At 38.8% G+C, this 14,819-nt stretch overlaps 1 protein-coding gene across 1 annotated transcript in view; it reads right to left on the bottom strand.

Moving 5' to 3' along the window:
- MPP4 (MAGUK p55 scaffold protein 4) overlaps positions 1-14,136 on the bottom strand; it is a 36,821-nt gene extending 22,685 nt beyond the window's left edge. Inside the window, exons 1-7 of the mRNA XM_067548896.1 lie at positions 14,064-14,136; positions 6,481-6,628; positions 6,033-6,146; positions 2,838-2,959; positions 1,803-1,880; positions 1,122-1,202; positions 380-511 (exon numbers count right to left, since the gene is read on the bottom strand). Coding sequence (XP_067404997.1) covers positions 380-511; positions 1,122-1,202; positions 1,803-1,880; positions 2,838-2,959; positions 6,033-6,114 — 495 coding nt within the window. The 5' untranslated portion in view covers positions 6,115-6,146; positions 6,481-6,628; positions 14,064-14,136. The remainder of the gene's footprint in view (positions 1-379; positions 512-1,121; positions 1,203-1,802; positions 1,881-2,837; positions 2,960-6,032; positions 6,147-6,480; positions 6,629-14,063) is intronic.
- Between the last annotated feature and the right edge of the window lie 683 nt (positions 14,137-14,819).

Below are 14,819 nucleotides of genomic sequence, written 5' to 3'. Positions count from 1 at the left end.
AGTATTGTACACAATATGTGAAAAGATGAGTAAATCTAGTTTAAGGGACACAAACAAAATGGTCATCATGCAGCCCAGTTTCCAATATCTTTACATAGGACCTCCTATAAAAATCTTTTCCATCTCTAAGGTTATGATTTTCCAGTGCTAATCCCTGTATTTACCATAAACATAGTACAATATGAAGTCTTTAGTTCAAACACAAACAACTTCGAAGAAATTTTGTTAAGTATTTGTTCAAGATGAATGTCAATTTAAAAAGAGAACAGAATTAGCACAATTTCTGTAGCATTGCTTATAAATAACCCATTTGTACAAGACACTTTATTGAATCTATTGCACAAGTTCAAATAATCAAAACATCAGAAAGCTTCCTTACCAGGGGCTGCTTGTTTTTCACTAAGCAGACAATCCTCATAGCTTCTTCATTTTCAGGGATGTTATCTGGCAAAGGTGGAAGGATTGGTTCAAAATCTTTCTGGGCCACAGTATCATGAGCTGATAGTAAAGCCTGTGACAAGAAGAAAGATAAGCAAAGGTCATCCCAGGAAATAGCTTTGACTATGGCTGTCCAGGAGACTGAATTCTTACATGAATACAGACCCACACTCCGGTAGGTGACATTATTGCGCTTTCCACTGAAAAATTCAAATACTGGACATTTTCCTGATTTCTTGAAATTTAATCTCAGGAGAGATGTGTCCTCATTTGGTGCTATAGCACAAGCACATAAGCTTTATAATAGTTTAAGACAAAACTCAAGCTTGTTCATGTTAAAAATGTGCCCCACTTTCTTAGAAATTGTTTTAAATGACCTAATAATAGATTCCCTCAAAAGCACAGATGTTAAAAAGAGCAGTTACCATCTGCCAGTTGTGTGTACTGTAGGTATTTAATTCTTTCATGGGGATGAGACACAGACTACGGAGGTAGGGAAAAGAATTCCACCCTTGCAAATCCACAAATACCATTGTCCACTAATTTCTTCTTGCCATAACTAATCCAAGTCTCTATTGCCTCCGTCACTGTCTTCTACAGGCAGCTGAAAATCTCATTCCCCCCATATTGCAGATTTTTTGGTAAGAGATGTTTCCACTCCCCTTTCAAGGGCCAGCACTTACCTTGAAGTGTGGATTTCGCAGAAGTCGTCTCAGCTCTCTTATCTCTGTAGATTGAGGGACTTCACGCAACAACTCCACCACCTAATGATAAGAGTGGGGATTAGATCCATAAGGAATTCATATTTTAAAAACTGTAGTAAATTTTATTTGGTGAATTATGATGCAATAGATCTTTTCTTTAACTCCCTGCTATGAGACTAAGTAAATTCCCTTTTCCAATCCTACAATTAGGTTTCATCACTAGTATTATGTTTCTAGCATGAGCCATTAAGTTTCCAGCTAATTCTGTCCTGATCTGATCTGTCCTGATCCTAACACAAACCTGATAAGATTAATAGATTTGAGCCAGGCTCCTTTATGGTTAACTCTTACGACAACGCAGATTGTGAATTGGAGAGGAGGGATGATCTAGTGGTTAATGTACAGGATTTGTAGTCACTCTGCCACAGACTGAGATTCTGGGAACTCCACATTTTCTATGTGTCTTTGGTCCTCTATCTATACAAGAGGGGTGATTAACTGTTTGTCTCACAAGGGCCGAGACTAAATTCATTAATATTTGTGATGTGCACTCGCCTTCTTGGGCGGACTACACCACAGATATGCAGATTATTATGTGCAATTAAATTAACAGATTAGGGTTTGGTAAAAAAGGAATATAAAACTGTTCTATAATCTCACCTCATGAGACAGTGCACGTGCTTGGGGCATGACTGGAACTGGTCTTTTTCTGATATATTGATGGAGGCATTCATAAACCTATAGGATGAAATGATAAAGAAAAGGATACAATGTACTATTACTCAATGGATGCACACCCATGGTGTGAGCCATTCACATGGAAACACACACATATACAGCAATGCCACACCACTAAAGATTTTCTAGGACTAGCTAGAATTAAAAAAAAAAAAATCAAAAAAATCAAAAGGGTCATCAATCCTTCTGACGCAAGGCCTAAATACAGATCATCAACGGAGGCCAATCTTAAATTTCCCTGACATTGCATAGTACTACCCAATTAGACAGGTACACTGGGATTTTCCACCTTAATCTGAAGTATCTGGAATAGGTCACTGTCAGAGACAATAAATGGTCTAATCCAGTATGGCAATCCACAAAGATTCCATTGTTTCCTTTCTTCCCCTAACTGTAATCCTTACTCAAAAAGCAAAGCTGAAGCAAATCACCAAACGTAAAGATTGACTTCAAGGAAAGTTTTATTCACCTAGACAGTTTTTTATTTTTGTTTTATTAACATTGGACCTGTTTCCAGACTCAAAAAAATTCCTTTCCAGCTAAATGTTTACCTTAGCTTTCTGAACCCTTTTGTCTAACAGGAAAATTTTCTCCCCAGTTCAAAGTCTGATGCGAACATGCAGCCCTTGACTATATGGCACATCAATGCAATCAGTAATAGTAAATATTTCACACTCGTATAGCACTTTTCATTCAAGGTCTCATAGTGTTTTACAAAACAGGCTATCATCCCTATTTTACAGATGAGGAAACTGGGGTACAGAGCACAACCTGCAGCCAAGCTTAAGTCTCCCTGACATTTCATGGTACTACCCAATTGGCCAGATTCTTCGCATTAAGGTGGAAATATGTATCTGGATTAATTAACCTGCTGTTTTAACTGCCTCACTTTGCCATGTCAAGTTAGAGATCTTGTTCTCCAAGGAAGGCTGGCTTTGCAGACAAAGAGGACTTTACCTTTAGGAGAGCTTGTAGCCAGGGAGATCTGAGCAGGTCATGTAACACTCCAACTCCATTGGCATCTCTTTTATAGAACAGACTCAACTCTTGTAGCGCTAGAGTCAGAACATGAGATAAACCTGAGTCCAACAAACAAAAAAGTGCAATGCATTTCAGCACAAACAGCAGATTAAAAATACCAAGTATTGGCCCAAACTTCTGAGAAGATAACTCACTTGAATTTACATTCCCATATAATGTGTCCCAGATAGCCAACTGGTAATTCGTTCAGAATAAAAGGTTTCCTGTCGTTGGCTCTATGGTACATACCTTCTTATTAGCTGTTTGTGAAGGGCAAGAATTGTGCACTGATCAAAGAAACATATTCCCCATGGACAGACCACACCTATTTAAGTTTGAATCCAAATCGACATTTATTCCAACCATGTACTGTAGTAACTGTGTGTGTGGACACAATGAAAATCTGGGCCTATTTGAAACCTGAAGGAGGCATAAGACTTTTGGCCTATCTCAGTTTATACCCATTATATAAAATCAGGCCTACATGCAAACAGGAAACCAGATTTTTACAACAGTATTTGAACATTTCTAATGTCCTATGCTCTGTCCAGGAAATGAGGAAACTGAAAATATTAAAAAAACAAAAATCTAAGGAGAATAGATGCTTAAACTCCCATTGGAAGTCAATGGGAACTATGCACCTAACTTACTGAGGCACTTTGGAAATCCCATTAGACACCTATCTGCATTTTCAGGTGCCTAAATACCTTTATAAATCTGGTCCTAGATGATTTTCTACCCTTGCCAGACCAAATCAATTGGATCTGCTCCCTTACCCCAAATACACACTCTCATCTTCAACACTCCCTATTACCCCCTCATCTCCTTTTTGTGCTTCCACGGGTAAGCTTCGTCCTGCTCCAAATCAAGCATCTCATTAGTAAAACCAGTCAAAGGCCAACAGATTTCCTTAATTTCATAGAATCATAAAAGTGTAAGGCTGGAAGGGACCTCAAGAGGTCTAGTCCAGTCTCCTGCACTCAAGGCAGTGCTAAGTATTATCTAGACCAATGGTTCTCAACCGATGGTACGCATACCACCAGTGGTACGCCGAAGAAGGCTGGGTGCCATACCGCGCCTCTGAATCTGCCGCAGCCGAAGGGCCTTCCCACCTGCCTTCGCGAAACTCTGCTGCCAAAAAGGGGAAATGGCGGAAGGGTTTCGGCAGCAGGCATTGTTCCCGCCATGGAGCCCGCTGCGAAACCCCACTGCCGCCAAAAGTCCTGGTCCGCCGCTGCCACGAAACCCCGCCACCGAAAGTCCCCCCCCCTTTTTTTCCCCGAGTGGTACTCGGGACAGGTACAGTTAGGTCAAGTGGTACTTGACCTGACTGTACCTGACCCAAGTGGTACTCGGGAAGAAAAGGTTGAGAACCACTGATCTAGACCATCCCAGACAGGAGTTTGTCTAACCTGATCTTAAAAATCTCCAATGATGGAGATTCCACAACCTCCCTAGACAATTTATTCCAATGTTTAACTACCCTGACATTTAGGAATTTTTTCCTAATGTCCAACCTAAACCATCCTTGCTTCAATTTAAGCCCATTGCTTCTTGTCCTGTCCTCAGAGGCTAAAGAGAACAATTTTTCTCCCTCCTCCTTGTAACAACATTTTATGTACTTGAAAATTGTTATGTCCCCCCTCAGTCTTTTCCAGACTAAACAAACCCAATTTTTTCACTCTCTCCTCATAGGTCATGTTTTCTAGACCTTTAATAATTTTTGTTGGTCTTCTCTGAACTTTGTCCAATAGAATTACTTCTCATGTCTTGCTCACAACACTCCTGCTAATACATCCTAGAATGATGTTTGCTTCTTTTGCAACAGTGTTACACTGTTGACTCATATTTAGCTTGTGATCCTCTATGACCCACACATCCCTTTCTGCAGTACTCCTTCCTAAGCCATTATTTCCCATTTTGTATATGTGCAACTGACTGTTCCTTCCTAAGTGGAGTACTTTGCATTTATCCATATTGAATCTCATCCTATTTACTTCAGACCATTTCTCCAGATTGTTTTGAATTTTAATCTTACCCTCCAAAGCACTTACAATCTTCCCAGCTTGGTACTGTCCACAAACTTTATAAAGTGTACACTCTATGCCATTATTGAAATAATTGATGAAGATATTGACCAGAACCAGACTCAGAATTGATCCCTGCAGGACCCCACTCGATATGCTCTTCCAGCTTGACTGTGAACCCGATAACTACTCTCTAGGAACAGTTTTCCAACCAGTATTGTACCTACCTTATAGTAGCTGCATCTACGTTGTAATTCCCTAGTTTGTTTCCTTCTCTCACTACCCTTTTTACGCCTTTTTCCCATGTTGCCCTGGTAGTTGCAAATGCCACCCCTAATCTAGTGCACTAAACAAGTTCCTTCTCATCTAAATGTGAGCAAAAAACTCAATTCTTCCATCAAACCGATCATTCTCATACAAAATTTATATAAAAAAAATTGCAACTACAATACAGTCTGGTTCTGCCACCGCAGACGGCTAAACCAGATAAAGACTACATCTCTTCTTTTGTTTACTGCTCTCCTACCTACCACCTCTCTACATTTGTTGACAGTTCATTTTGGTTGTGCTGTAGCTTTAGGTCTTGATCCTTCTACACGTGCTTAACTTTAACTTAACTGACTTCAATGGAACTATTCAGATGCTTGAAGTTAAGCATGTAAGTGTTTGCCAGATCAGCACCTTACATTGTCAGATCTTTGGGATAGGGACTCTGGCCTAAATTATTGGGACACAGTAGTGATTTTGGATGCCCAATTTGAGAAAACTTAAAAGATACTTGATTCGGAGGTCAGGTGGCTCAGCACTTTCTGAAAAGTCAGGCTCTTAAGCAGGATCCCCAAATCCACTAAAAGCAGGATCCCCAAATCCACTAGTTACTTATAAAAATTTAGGACCTGGACTCAATTGTGCCTGTAGAGTTTGATGCACACCTGCCTGGGACTACATAAAGAAAGAATAGCACCAAATTCCAAGCAAGAACAGGATGTGACATATATACTATCATCAGTAATATTTTAAAGTACTTTTTATCTGATGAGTTGATAAGAAAATCTGCCTATTCTTTCTTGTTTTGAAAAAGGAACACAAGAGTTACATGCTGTACCATTCTCCTGGCTGCCTACTGCAAGCATCTCCATCTCCTCCTTCATTCTAGGCAATTCTTCCAGTTTCTCTGAATGGATCATTCACAGCAGCGTTTCACAAAACAGACTCCACACTGGGAAGTGAAGAATAAGCATTTTTGAATTATTTTGGATTTATAAGAAACCAGAATAAAAACAGAATGGGGGATGGCAATGTTTCAGATTTAAATGTCACAAAACAATATCACAACCAGTTTAAATTAGATATGGGCTGAGAAAGCCAAACTAGGCAGGACTTGCATCTCAGTTTGAGTCCATGTTGACTGCTAAAGGCTAGGGTGGAATTCAGATTAAATGTTTCTAGCCTGATCCATTTCTAATTTAAACAGAGCAGAAAAATATTGTTCACAAAGTCATGGTGCCCAATGGGCAGCCTACAGGTCAAATGTGGTCCAGGGCTACATTTACCTTTAATAAGTAGGTGTATTCTCCATGTGACATGTCCCAAGGTGCATTGTTCCATCTTGATCAAAATAGGCTCTCTGGCTGCTGGTAGCACAATATCTTGATGCAAGACCACATTTTACACCATCAGCAGTTAATGGGAAAGGATTATCTGTTCAGAACATGAACTGTTGGAATTCTACCATCATATTCAACAAGGCATCTCTCAGACAGTATTACCCAAATGTGTTTACTCCTCAGATACAGCCCTCAGGCTCTTGGTAAATTGCTAATTGAAAGAATTTTGAAAATCTAATTTTCTGTTTACCGTGAATGGGTCCAGAATCTACAAAGACTTCTTCATATAAAGGGTCCTATTACTTCAAATGTGAGGCAAGTTGCTCTGATATTTAAGTCTTTGGAGGGTATGCCAAGGCATTTACTTTTTGCATTTCTTTCATCTTGGACAATAAAAGTAGGCTCATCACTACCACATCCTAGTTCTCATGCACTAATTTAATGCTACAGTGAACAATGAAAAAAAGACCGTTGAAAGCCAAAGTGATTTTCAATTTAATAAAATAAAAATTCCAAATATTTCTATTAATATAGGCTTTCATAAAACTTGTTACATAAACAAACTTACAGTTTGTAAAATCTTAGGTGTAAAATTATGAAATGTGAAGCATCCACCAAAAACAGCATTAAAAACCAATATATTCCATTGTTTGTTTGCACTCAAAAACAAATGTTTTCCAATTTTTCAAAAAACATCTTCCCACAATTTCTACGATAATTTTAAGCCCAATTTAATTGTAATAGCCATCTTAAGTTTCTCATTTCCAGCAGCTCTGTGCAGTCCATGGTCTGAAGGAACAGGATAAACACACCCCATTCAGTCCCATATAGTCTATCAGATTGGGAAACTAGGTCTCCAAAAGTGAAAGGTCTGTATCAACCTAGTGTGTTTCCTGGACCCTAATTTAATTGGTCTCTTCAACAGCATAGTGTGTGTAGACAAGCCTAAGGTTCAAGGTATTGCCATGATTACAATTATTATAAAAATTAAACACTAATCTCTCAGTAAAGGTCATGTTATAGCTTAATCCAAAGATAACACCTCCCACATAAATTAATGAATTGATCACAAGACATTTGAACATTGGAGCCAATAGCAACACGAATGTACATATAGTGAATACCAAACCAACCTGTATTACATATACTGCAGTATATCTTCTGAATTACCAAAGCAAAAAGGCAGGCATTTTCCCAGGACTGGATAGGAAATTTATAAAGGCATAGCAGGAAAATCATCATCTTGAGTAGGAATTACTGTCATTTTTACTGCACCTAGTGCCTATTTTTAGAAGACGCTTCCTCTCTTCTCTTGGATCATACCCTATCTTGAAAAGGCAGATGAGATCAGGGAGAGAATTCAGAAGAGATACCTAATTATAGTTTAAACAATGTGCTATTGAATATACCTATTCACCACAAATTTGCACCATAAGAGAGCAAAGAAAAGCACTTTTTAAAACCTTTTTGAAGATCCAGTAGACTCTCATATGTGTACTGCTTGTATAATTCTATTTCAAGACATGGTAAAGAATACAGTCTTAAAACATGCCTTATTGTTTTTTAAATAAACATAACCCAGGCTTCCTCAAGCACACAGTGTGATTTTCTTACCCCAATGCTAGTACAATACACTGAACAGTTTATGCTTCATTTTCTCCATGACCCCAACTATTTTTCATATATTTTATACATGGAGTTTTTTTCCGCTCCCCACATCTTGTAGGTGCCAGTATTTAATGTTCTTCAGTAACTTTGAATCTGTTTCTTAAAGTCTCTCTTCCCCATTGTTAAGCAGAACTGATATGCCAAATGCTGGAATTTAACCAAGGAGGCTTTGTAGGACAGATCATTAATACCTGCTTTCTAAACTATTGAGCCATTAGAAAGAGCAATACAGGTATATTTTACTGCAGGGTGGCAGAGAGAAGAAAAGAGAAAATACTAAACAAAGGAGTAAATGAATTCAGGATGGAGGGACTCCTAGTGACTATCAATTTCAGCAATACAGAAAACACACTAGTAACCAGGATTTTGTTATATGTTTGCAGTTTAGGACAACAATTCAGACTGAATCCAAAATGCAGGTGCAAACTGCACTCACAGAAGGGGAGGCCATGCTTCTAAAAATGTACCCCTATAATCTATGTGGAGAAGTCCAATTTATTTCTTATTTGTGGAAAACTAGTCCTAAACCATTTTGTAGGTTGATAACTATTCAGACATCGAAGAACTGGAAATATGTCTCAACAGCTCTGAAATGTGAATCTGGATCCAGACCTGAGTGCAATTTTAATTTTAAGATTATACTGATAAGACATCCATACCCCAGCTGAGACAATTTTTGTGTGTTTCAAAAATCTCTATCATACAGAGGCTCTCTGGGTCATCACCTTCTGCTGAAGGTGGCAGGCAATTGCTGTTTATGTTCAAAAGTTACAGCTGCACTGAAAAAAATCCTTTTAAAGTAGTCTAATGGTTTTTAAGTTACATAGGATGACCATGCTCATCTCCATGTATTTATTACCAGATGTGTAATTTTGTAGTAGCTGGTGAATATTGGACAGAGTATAATGACTTGTTTTTATAGAGATAATCTTCCATCCACAAGGATCTCAAAGCTTTTCAACCTCTACAATTTCAGTAACAATAAAAGCCAAGCTGTTTTAAGGCTAAGGTTCATTTCTGATTGTACTTTCTCTGGCTATGTCTACAATGCAGCACTAATTCGAATTAGCTTAATTTGAATGACAGAAAGTGATTTATAGAAAGCGCTGCAGACTGTCCACACTACAGGGTTTGTGCTGGTTTCTTGCGTCCACACTGGCCAGCCTTAATTCGAATTAGAAAGCAGTGCAATGTGGGAAGCTATCCCACAGTGCAACTAACCATAGAGGCTGTTGGGACGAGTGTCATCATCCCAGGATGCAGCGCTGCTTCCCCCACCCTCTTCCCCACCCTCAAACAAATAGGAAAAGGATTCTCATGCTGGTTTTTTACTCCCCCCAATCGCCATTGCTGCAAGCACATGAAGTCAGCTGAACTATGCTCTTTTTGACCGTGACAAATACATTGCAGCTTATCCTGGATTATTTTAGAACTGTATGCTGTTTGCCTTTTATGCTCCCCACACCAACCCCTGTATATTGCTTGCCTTTGATTTTGATTCTACAGGTGTCTGTAGAATGCAAGATAAACAACAACAGAGTCAGTTAGTATATTAATACAGTGATACAAATGTTTCAATTTCACTGATGGAAAGCATGATATAATGTATCCACATGTAGCACTGTGAATAAACTCTTAAGAAAGTATCAATTTCCATGATTGGCCACTGAAACAATGTAGCAAAGAATTTCCTCTCACTGCTGGCAGTTAAAACACATTCACCATGCAGGGAGGGGGGTGGTTGGTGAAATCTTTCAAAGGGACAAACTTTAAAGGGCTAAACTTTCAAAGGGACAAACTGCAAAGGGCTTGCTGGGCAGTTAAAACGCATTCACCACACGGGGCGGCGGGGTGGTGAAATCTTTCAAACCCTTAAAGAGACAAACTGCAAAGGGCTTGTTGTGTGTGTGAGGCGGTGATCACAGCTTGGATTTTAAACCCATTCACCGCAGGAAATGAAGATTTAAATCTTCCCGGGGCTGCTTTGGGGAAGGGTACTGAAACAGGGCATCATGAGATACAGTCTGGAGGACAATTAATTCAAATTAAGTCCCATTGCGTCCACACTCACACTAATGCGAATTAACTGATGCGCTTCAGGCTAATCAACTTGCAGAGGTGGCTTTATTAATTCGATTTTAAAGGCTCCTTAATTCGAATTAACAATGCACAAGTGTAGACACGGGAGTAATTAATTCGAATTAAGCCACCAGTGTAGACCAGGCCTCTGTGTTTTGTCCAATCTAGTTTTAAAAAGTCTCAAACAATGGGATTCTCACTGTGTCCCCCTTGGAGCAGACAGGGGATTCTGAGAACACACATTTTGTAAGGTGAAATATAAACCCTAAAAAGAAGCAAAACAAAAATGTTACCATGCACAATATTATCCTCCTCATAAGTTTTCCCAGAAACCTTGATCAGGAAGACAGTTTTGGGAGAGTCTCGGAACTAGTTCAGGTTTTCTGCCTTCTTGTCTTATTTCTAATAGGAGTACAGGATTCCTCTTTATTCAAGTCTGAACTAAAACACTTTTCAGCTGTGATAATCACAGTGAAATTCCCACCAGAATTCTGATCCCTCTGCCTCTATTTTCCTGACCGCTATTATCAGCAACCAAACGTGCATGCTGAGATATGGCCCATTGCATAAGGGGCAGAGCTAACTGATGGTATCCTCTGATAATACAAGCAAGTTGAAAAATGCTGCATCTCAACAAAAAGCCCATTTAAGTACTCCTTACAACCTCTATGAAATTATCTTGTGCAAGAAATATTGATTTGGCCCATGAAAGGAAACTCAAGTTTGAATGTTTTTAAGCCAAGATGAAGTATACACAACAGATATGGCTTCCAAAACAAGAAAACTCACACCTGTAGCTACCAGAGACATTGTACAGTTTTCCAGTAGGCAGCTGTATTTCTCTACAGCAAAAAGTTGTGAAATAATTAAGTCATGCTGCAAATAAAGCTCAGTAACATTCTTGGAAACATTACTTTTGATAGCACAATTTCTTTAAAATTTCTGACAGATCCCTCACTCCTTTCTCCGTGAAACTAATGAATAGCTCTCAATCACAATGTTTTCACTGAAAATGGACGTGGGATTGCTCTGAAAGAAAGCACTATAAAGTGTTATCTAATTTTGAACTTGCCTTTTGCCTTATGGTTACCCATCTGACATCGGCTTCCATGAAACTAGGGCTGGGAAAGTTGCTGCCTGCAGGTAGCCAGCAGCTGAGTGGAAACTCTCTTGTAGCTATCAGATACCAGCTATTGGTGTCAATAGACAAAAAACAGTTATATATTTCAGGGCTCTTTTACCTTGTAAAGTAGGAAATCTATGGTTACTTTGAAAGAGAAGGCATCTAAATATCAAAAATTTCCATCAGCAAATCAGATTCATCTTTCTCAGAAGGTTCACTTCATAGGTTAATGGTGGAGACTTGCAAAGGCATTGGCTACACTGAACACCCACATACCTCAGGGTTGTTCCACAGTTTGAGACGTTGAGCCAAAGCAGAGCCCCTTTCAACTTGTAAGACCCATGAAGCCTGATTTTATTAGATGCGAATGGCAAAAGATAATAAAGGAACCACTAAGGGAGAGATATATCCCTTGCTCCTAGGCAGGCCTTTAAAAAGCAGCAAGCAAGACACAACCACCACATGATCTACCAATGTGACTGCTTGGGGGAGGAGGGTACAAGCCATGGTACCTCCTACAGGCCTAGCAACTGGGGCTTTGCCGATCTGCCCTATGGCTCTGGTCCGATAATGTCCGCCACAGGTGTCACAGCCCAGTCACCCCAACTCAGGATCACAACATATTAGGCTAGATATTCTAGTAGTTCTTTGCCATCTATCTCCATACCAATGTAGCACACTTCCCGAGAGCAGACATGACACAAATTTTAAGAAGTATCCATCACCATAGTATCTGGGTACTCTACTTAAAATTTAGATGAAGAGGCACATTTCCCCAACAGCATGATACAAAACTCCTGCATCTATTGAGCCAACTACCGAGAACAAAGTAACACTGGCAGGAGACTGATTCCAGGGATATTCATTAGTCACATGGGTGCAATTTACCAAGCTTTCTAAACATGGCCAGATTTGAACTCAGATGAATTTCTATTGTGAACAAATGCTAGAGATCAAGTCCTGATGTTCAGAACATCCTGCCTTCATCTCCTGCAAGCTGCCTTGGGGTATCAGTGATGCTGTTGAGCACTGATGTGGCAGAATACAGAAGGCAGAAGATGAGCCAATCTTTAATATTACCAGGACCTAGAGAATTTAACTCTTTGTAGATTACAAACTAGTACTAGGGCAGGGTGAATAATGAAAAACCTTAACTGAAAAAAAAGCAATGATTTGTTTGATGAATATTCAACCAGCTGGAATTAACACCTTAAATTTCAATTGGAAGTGAATAGGCAGGCAGGGGATATAGTGGAGAATAAAGACAATGTGCTTCCACTGACCTGCCCTTCTCAAGTTTCTAGTGCTTTAACAAGTAAAACTCAAATTACTTGAATGCTATGCCTCAGTTTCCCCATCAATGCAATGAAGATAATACTTCACTGCCTTTGTAAACTGTTTTGAGATCTACAGATCAAATATTAGGGTTTTTTAAAAAAATACATAAATACAATTTTAGATTTACTCTACCCCATTTTTGACATTGAAAGAGTAATAATTGAGATCTGTCTTTGAAGTCATTCCATGGTGCTCAGGTACTGATGCCCACATGCTAAAGTTGCTAATGTAACAAAATATGCTCTCACTGTTTGCACTGACCTACATTCAGTTACATGTTGACTTCTACTTCCCTCCTGAGGAATTTCCGACTAGCTCCACAACATGTGTTAGTATCACTGTTTATATGGTGACAGTTCCATTGTCCAAGTGTCTGCTCATAGGTGGACAATTACACAAGGAAATTAAAATTTCCAGTGCATGTGGAAGTTCTCTGAAGCAGTCATCATATTCTTTCTTTCGGCTGATAATTTGACCTTGTCTACACAGATCTGTCACAGTTAGTTCATGGTTCTTGCTAAAAATGTGCTGACTGACAAGTATGAAAATTAACTTATTGAAACACATGGCAAAATCCTTCATTGTAAGAATGAGACAGTAAAAAAAGCTGTTTTAAAAAAATCCAAAGCAAGGGATATTTGACCAGTCTATTACATTATATATGACAAGAATAAAATCAGTTATTAAATGAACCTGCATCTTTACTAGTAGAACAATTACTCGTTCAAGTGGGGAGAACATGTCAGTATCACAATGTCTTCTGAAGATTTGAAAAAATGCATTTGTGGGACATTACAATTTCTGTATTCAATAGAATTTTTTTACCAAAATTCACGTGATCCTATTTTTATTAAGGAATAACTTTTCCCCTACACTAGTCTCCAATGTCAAATTTTTAGCTAGCAGGCAAAGAACTAAACAGATGTCACAAATTTAATTAGGGTCCCACTGGTACAAGCCAGCTATCTTAAAGACATTTAAATTGGTTTACCTAGAATTACGTCTCAGCAACTATAAGCAGAAACAAATTTCACATAGTTGCAGGTGGGAAAGCATCTATGCTGTAATTTGTCTCTTTGAGCAGAGTGTAAAATTTCTTACCTGTAAACACTGCAGTATACACCACCTTCTGATCACGTAGAATTACCACAAGGAAGAATATTTGTGGGCTATTAGTAGCCTAAACCACCTCACCGCTTTAGCTAATCTATGGACATCCTCTCCTTTTAATCCGCAGAAATCTAATGTTAGAACCAGGGGGAGGAGAAATCTTAACCCTTTTCTTGCATAAAAAGCCTACTTTTAATCATGTTTAACTTACATAGTTACTTGTTCCCACCAACTTCCCAGTGACCAAGACATTTGGTTCTTAAAGTCTCTCTCCAGTACCCAGCCTGTAAATACCGATAAAGAGAATATGTAACATTTTAACCTTGATCTCCTATTACATTCAAGCCAAAATCATGTAACAAGGAAGAAATACTCAATTTACAATTTATGAACGAACTGTGGGGACACTGAAGTAATAAAGGGAGAGAAATCTTGCAGGTTAACTCATTTCTTGGTTAGCTACAGGAACAGACAATCAAAGGTGCCTCATACTGCTTTCTTAATGTATCACAGCCCACAGAGGTTGAAAAGAGGAATCTTGCCTGATACGCATTTAATCCCAAGAATCTTGTCAGCTAATAATTGAGCCATACATCAGAAGGATCAGAAATAATCCACTCAGACATTCAGCTGTTTCCACCAGTCAGAAGCTGAAACACATTTGTAATATCATTGGGTTGCATAAAGGGACTATAAACCTAAAGCAAGTTTTTCAACACTCAGGCTTTACATCAAAACAACTGGCACTGTTAGAAGTTGGCACACCTTTTCAGGTACAAAGTCCTTTCCAAAAGCAAGAAATAAGAGGAGGGAACCATTTACCATCTGTAAATTAGTTGCATTATAAGGTTAATTTTTGTTCTCCTACTTTCTTCCTCACACTTTAAAACACGAACAGAGGCTTTTAAGGTGCCATGAACCAAAGTTCAAGGTTAATTGTTTCTTCTGCAATTGACATTCATTCTGA

The sequence above is a fragment of the Emydura macquarii genome, unplaced genomic scaffold (assembly GCF_026122565.2).
Source record: "Emydura macquarii macquarii isolate MOO-44397 ecotype Brisbane River unplaced genomic scaffold, CSIRO-AGI_Emac_v2 contig_1253, whole genome shotgun sequence".
In the NCBI taxonomy this organism is placed as follows: Eukaryota; Metazoa; Chordata; order Testudines; family Chelidae; genus Emydura; species Emydura macquarii.
Note: the sequence above shows the minus strand (reverse complement) of the source record. Positions and strands in the feature narration are given on the sequence as shown.